A 6,166-nucleotide genomic window follows, 5' to 3' on the forward strand; every position below is an offset into this window, starting at 1 on the left:
GCATTGGCATCAGCATTGCTTTACTGTGTTTTCGTCCATTTTGTTTAGCCCAGCTAGCCGGGCTGCGGCTATCTTTCAAGATACCGTGATACAGCAGAGATGGACGACGGTGACGAGCCGGGTTTGGTCCTATCTCACAACACTTCTTCGGGCTCAAAATCTAGTGGAGACAAGATGTTTTCCCTGAAGAAGTGGAACGCTGTGGCAATGTGGAGCTGGGACGTGGAGTGCGATACCTGTGCCATTTGTCGGGTACAAGTTATGGGTGAGTCCCGGACCGATCTACCGGTGGAACCAACGGCGTCAGTTCGCCGGCTAATGCAGCTAACGCGGCTAATATTATCACTAATACCTGATGTACCTGGCATAGTGCCTCTGAGACTTAACAACATGTTTTTGTCTTGGATTTGCAGACGCTTGTCTACGATGCCAGGCGGAAAACAAACAAGAGGACTGTGTTGGTAAGAGGTTTTCAGCACTAACACATTATAGCAGCGTTCAGTCCCCAAACAACCTTTCAGCAGGTGACTTGATCCAGCAAGCTAACATTAGCCAGCTGTCAAAGAACCCCAGAAAGCCTGCTGGAAAAATTGCATAGTAAATGGTTAGTTGTATTCTTCTTGGTCAAGTATTCTGTCAAATGAATATAATTAGCCTGATTCCGCATAGTAGAGAGATAATAGTTACCACGTAGGCCTAATGTTTAGATGAATCATAGACAGTATTAAGTTAACAAAATGTTTGCAAATGACATGCTAACAGAATTATCAAGCTATAAGGCCATCTTAAGAGCGAGTAATTATAATACTCCTATAGGCCTATCATAAGTGTCAAGATTAAAGGTGCAGTCAGAAATTCTGGAGTATGATTGTTGTCGCATACAGTAGGCTACGAACAGGTAGTGAATCGTGAGGAGATATTCACTGATTTTGACTAAAATTGATTCTTCCGAAAGCCATTGTCCATCTTTAATATGCATATAGTGTGCGTGTATTGCAGAAATGACTAAATCCAGTTTACCGGATCTCCAAATTTAGGCTTCCCCGTTTGTCATAGCTTGAAAAGCCACTGTGAAGTGTCATAATATCTGGTTTTACTGTACAAAGCATGCCATTCTGTAGGATTGTGCTTTTAGGAAAAGCATAGGAATATAAACACAAAATCACAGATAAACTAAATCTGCTTAATTACTCGTTGCTTTTATGCTTTTATAATCTGAAATGACAGAATTCAAGTGTTTAACGGTTGTCATTGTCTCTTTGTCTTATTTCAGTTGTATGGGGGGAATGCAACCACTCCTTCCATAACTGCTGCATGTCCCTTTGGGTGAAGCAGAACAACCGTTGCCCCCTCTGCCAGCAGGACTGGGTAGTTCAGAGAATCGGCAAATAAACTCCCAACTCCAGGCGGTCTGCTTCCCAGACAACACCTGTATATGCACCCAGAAGCGGTGACAGACTTGACAATGATCACTGCAACGTCCTGTGCAGCACCACGTGACATCGACAACTGTGTCCGTCCTACTTATAATTGCATGTTACCAGTAGTTCTGGCTTTCAGAGGAGGACGATGGACAACAATTAAAGCAGCGCAGAATGGTCGGTGGCTTATTGGTTGATGTGGCCGGGAGTCATGAAGAGGATCAAGCCTTCAGCGGTGTTTCGTCACATGTTAGCTTTACATTATCGTCTGTGGTGCACATATTGAATATGTGACTGTCTTTTTGAAAATAAAAATTGTGTATAGTGTTAACAGCTATACTTTCATCTCGTTATTTGATTTTGGCACGGTGTACAATTTCTATAAACAATTGAAATTATGGAAAATACTATGTAGGTCTACAACAACTGTTTGAATTCAGATTTAAGGAAGGTGCACATTGTTTTGCCAAGATAGGACTTTGGTATCAAACCCAAATAATACAACATTTAAATGACCTGCAGATTGATTTCTTAGACGGCTGCTTCTCTTCAGACATCAAACCTTTAAAAACCTTATTCCAGAAGATTTCAGCTTCTGTTGTGCAATGTAAAAAAAGGTTTTTATTTCATAACATGATGCTGTTCATTAATGTAATGCAGTTGTATTGGTAGCGTGGATCCCCATTGTAACCACTATCGATACATGTGACCACAGATCAGAATAAATCCAGCTGCATAGACGACAACACTTTACATGTGATCCTGCTATATGAGATACATTGTGTTTTGTCAGAGTAGGGTGTAAGCTCTTCTCTCAGCTATATGTCCAGTTCAAGTATGGACTCTTTATCGTATCATATCTCCATTAAGTGCATGGGCAGTGGAAGTGAGCTACTTGGAAGGCAGCCAAGCTAACCATTATCTTGTTACACCACTTGTTAGCATACTGTATTTATCTAGGTAAAGTTGGCAGTGACCCAGTTTGAAGCTTAACCTATTCAAAGCTATAGGCCTAATGAACTCCAGCAAGGGGTTTGAATTCGGAACAAACCTAATGTGATAAAGTTGCAAAGTGGGGAACAATTTCATGAATGCAAGAAAATATTTTTTTTTTAGGAAAAGGGAAGAATCAATATGCATCACATATCCTTGTTCCCCTCTGAAGCTGAACACAATTTCCTTGTCAAGCAATATTAAAAGTTGTGAAGACTGAATGGGGTAATTACCTTAGGCAAAGGTAATTACCATGAGGGAGAAGTGAGAATTACGGACAAATGCCACAGTAGCAGGACACTAATTGTGATGTTTCATTTATAAGGGCTGAAACCCATTACTCTTTTCCTTGTGAAATAATGGTAGATATTAATTTGATCTTTAAAACTTGCTAAAACTGTTTAAAAAAACATCACATTTCCTGAAGACCAGGGTGATGTAATCAGATCCCTTGTTTTGTCCTGTTCAAGATGACCAAGTATTCATAATGAAAGACAAGGGGAAGCTGAGCATTCTCCCATTTTTTTCAGAATGTGGAACCATCAAATGTTTGGGACATTTTCTTGAGAATGTAACTAACGATTCAATGATCACGTAGATTATACTTATCCATTCATTTTTATATGAGCAATTGATTATTCAACGAATCATTGCTGTTATAATGGTATGTGTGGCTACAGAAAGTTCACTGTCTTTTAGTTGTAGATTATGACAAAGATGTGATTTTCAAAATGGCTCTTAGGCTACTTACTCTGGGCTAATTTTAGAAGTATTTGTTCTTTCTCCTATAATAAGCATTCACACACGGCTCTTTATCTCATCTCAAGCTTAGTGAAGCCACTACTTCTTAGGGATCTGCCACCTAATCATGTTATGCTGGCAGAACATGACAACTTCACACAGGCGCTGTGCATCTTCTAAAAATAGACATGCCCCAAAGCCTCTTAAGTTCAGACCACATAAGTTGCTTTCCCTAAGTGCCGTCTAACAGTAAGCATGCAAAGACATTAAGCTACCTACAAATCCGTGTGGGGACGTGGTACTTTTGATTCTCAGAGAGACTCGGGCACAGAAGGTTGAAGATGTGCAGGATGCGGGTGTCTTGAAGGTCCGGGTTGTGCCTGACACCTGCAGATGAGTGAGCATTGTGTCACAGGAGGACACGTCCAGTATGGGTGACTTGGTGGGACTGGACAACTTGATAGCCAACACAGCCTACCTTAAGGCTCAGCATCTAGATCGCAGTGAGCTGAAGGAAGCCAGACTCTCCCTGACGTTGCCCAATCCCAAGAGTGTCTATGATCTCCGGGCAGAAGTGGGGTGCGATTACCAGTCACTGTGTGAGCAACAGCCCATTGGGAAGAAGTTGTTCCAGCAATTTCTCCTGCAGGCTTCCAACCCGCAGTATCAGTCTGCCGCCGAGTTCCTGGAGGACCTGAGTGACTGGAGCTTTGCTGAAGATGAAACCAGAGACAAGATCAAACAGAAAATCCTCACAAAGTTCTGTCAACTCGAGTCCAGGTGTTTTCTCTCCTACCTTACAGGAGAGGCAGCCGAAAGACACAAGGAGTTATCAGAGAAGAACTTCAACGAGGAGATGATGGCTCAGATAAGAGAAGCCACACAAGACTTCCTGAAGGGGGAACCTTTCTCTGAGTATCGGAGAAGCCCCTTTTTTTATAAGTTCTTGCAGTGGAAGGAGTACGAAAAGCAAAAGATCACTGAGAAATATTTTTACGAGTTTAGGGTATTGGGGAAAGGTGGCTTTGGCGAGGTAGGTACCCGAAATCCCATATTTTGATTAAAGTATGATCTGCCTGAAGGAATTACAAATAATATGTGTGATTGCGAGGAAGATTCTGTAGGTTATGCAAGACGAAATTATATTATTCTTTGACAAATGAGAAGCTGAATTCATGAGCAATCAAACTCACCTTTGTCTGGTTGTTGCTGCTCCAGCCTCCCTTGGTCTGGTATGACCAGTGGTTTATGTTTGCAAACTGGTGTTACTGTAAAGTTAAGTTTTAGCATTAGCCCTTATATCATAATTGTACATTCATCCAGCAACACATTTCAGGAAGACACAGTAACAAAAGATACTGAAAGAGGACAACCAATCAATGAAAGTGTTGTAAAAAATAGTCATGTTTTGCAGGTGCGTGCGGTGCAGGTGAAACACTCAGGCCAGATGTACGCCTGCAAGAAGCTGGATAAGAGGTGTTTGAAGAAGAAAGGTGCTGAGAAGCTTGCTCTTTTGGAGAAGTCGATGCTGGAGAAGGTCAACAGCATCTTCATTGTCAACCTGATTTACGCGTACGACAACAAGACCCACCTGTGCCTGGTCATGGACCTCATGAATGGAGGAGACCTCAGATACCATATCTATGAGCTCGGGGAGCGGGGTATGTCCATGGAGCGGGTTATTTTCTACACAGCCCAGATGACCACTGGGTTACTCCACCTGCACAAAATGGACATTGTGTATCGGGATATGAAGCCAGAGAACGTGTTGCTGGATGCCAAAGGACACTGTCGGCTGTCAGACCTCGGACTCGCTGTCGAGCTGCCAAAAGGAAAAACCATCCTCCAGAAGGTAGACTATACGTTAGGGGACATGTCCCAAGATTAAGCTATTTGTCCTGAGATGCACTCTGCAAAGCCTCCCTGGGGTTGGCTCACTTTAAAGAAATAGGCTTGGTGTTTACTCGAAAATGGTCAAGATTAGCTCTCTTTCTAACCCTAACCCTAACCCATTCTGGAGAATACATGTTTTCAAAATCTCCTTTTGTCAAAATTTGTGAATATTTCTTCACGGTCCACTGCCTGTCCGTACTGTCTGTGCGCTGAAAATAAATGATACTGTTAATACATAGCTCTGTAAATGGGTACACAAAGGATATGTAAACAAAGGGGCCCACCGTAGCTAGCAACATACCCATTTATAGAGCCTAGGCTGTGTATTAACACTGGATTCTTTTTTTCAGCGCACTAATACATGTAGTGGATTGTGAGGAGAAATTCGCTGATATTGACAAAATGTTATTTTAGACATCAAGTTTTCTATACAATTGCTGACCTTTAATGCTGACCTTTAATGCCACTTATTTTTGTTCACCCAGCATGGCTCTAATCTGTGCTTTTTGACTGATAACAGGAGATAACGGAACCCTGTGCGACCCGAATTAATCTGATTAAAAGGGTGCCTGACCTGCCAGTTGGATGCTGCACTGGCTGTGAAATGTGTATGGCTGAGCAGAGCGTGAAAGCATTAGCTGGTTAATCTTTTGCTACTAAAACCAGACATAGTCCTCACATGTCTGTCCAATGAGATGAAACGGGATAGTCCTTGCAGGCCACCACTCACTAGAGTCAAACATACTGTAACCAAAGACTCATTTGTCATCCGAATCGATTTGGAGAAGTGTTGACGGGCTCAGTCCGACTCCCTTTGTTTCATACCCATTTACAAAGCCTGGGCTGTTTACAAACACCAGACTTTGGTCAGCACACACACACAATACGGACAATTTTGACCAAAAGTGTTTTGAGAATAAAATCGATGACTTCCAACTTTAACCCTTATACGTTGACGGTGTAATCATTTTCATTATTTTTTTTAATTGCAAAGAAACCCTCTCCCTTCCTTATAATATTAATACAGTCCCTAAGCAGGTAAAACCGAGAACAAAGAATATTTTAGGGTGTTTTTGCTTCATCCCTGGTCCTCAATCTATACACCAAAGTGTGAAGTG

General features: G+C 41.9%; 2 protein-coding genes across 2 annotated transcripts in view; both read left to right on the forward strand.

Moving 5' to 3' along the window:
* The first annotated feature begins 45 nt into the window (after positions 1-45).
* On the forward strand, positions 46-1,760 carry rnf7 (ring finger protein 7). The gene is made up of 3 exons (XM_080053878.1): positions 46-265; positions 414-461; positions 1,274-1,760. The coding sequence occupies exons 1-3, from the start codon at positions 100-102 to the stop codon at positions 1,390-1,392; spliced, it is 333 nt and encodes a 110-aa protein (XP_079910004.1). The 5' UTR covers positions 46-99; the 3' UTR covers positions 1,393-1,760.
* A 1,825-nt stretch (positions 1,761-3,585) lies between these two features.
* Positions 3,586-6,166, forward strand: part of grk7b (G protein-coupled receptor kinase 7b) — a gene marked incomplete at both ends in the record, with an annotated part of 3,686 nt that continues 1,105 nt past the window's right edge. Inside the window, 2 exons of the mRNA XM_080024853.1 lie at positions 3,586-4,188; positions 4,570-5,007. Coding sequence (XP_079880979.1) covers positions 3,586-4,188; positions 4,570-5,007 — 1,041 coding nt within the window. The remainder of the gene's footprint in view (positions 4,189-4,569; positions 5,008-6,166) is intronic.

This window comes from Ammodytes marinus (genome assembly GCF_949987685.1).
Source record: "Ammodytes marinus genome assembly, chromosome: 3".
Lineage (NCBI taxonomy): Eukaryota > Metazoa > Chordata > Actinopteri > Uranoscopiformes > Ammodytidae > Ammodytes > Ammodytes marinus.

Excerpts from the sequence above, each read along its gene's own strand:
- rnf7 (XM_080053878.1), top strand. The coding sequence starts at position 100 with ATGGACGACGGTGACGAGCCGGGTTTGGTCCTATCTCACAACACTTCT. Across the intron at positions 266-413 it reads TTGTCGGGTACAAGTTATGG|ACGCTTGTCTACGATGCCAG; the intron begins GTGAGTCCCGGA and ends TTGGATTTGCAG. Across the intron at positions 462-1,273 it reads CAAACAAGAGGACTGTGTTG|TTGTATGGGGGGAATGCAAC; the intron begins GTAAGAGGTTTT and ends GTCTTATTTCAG.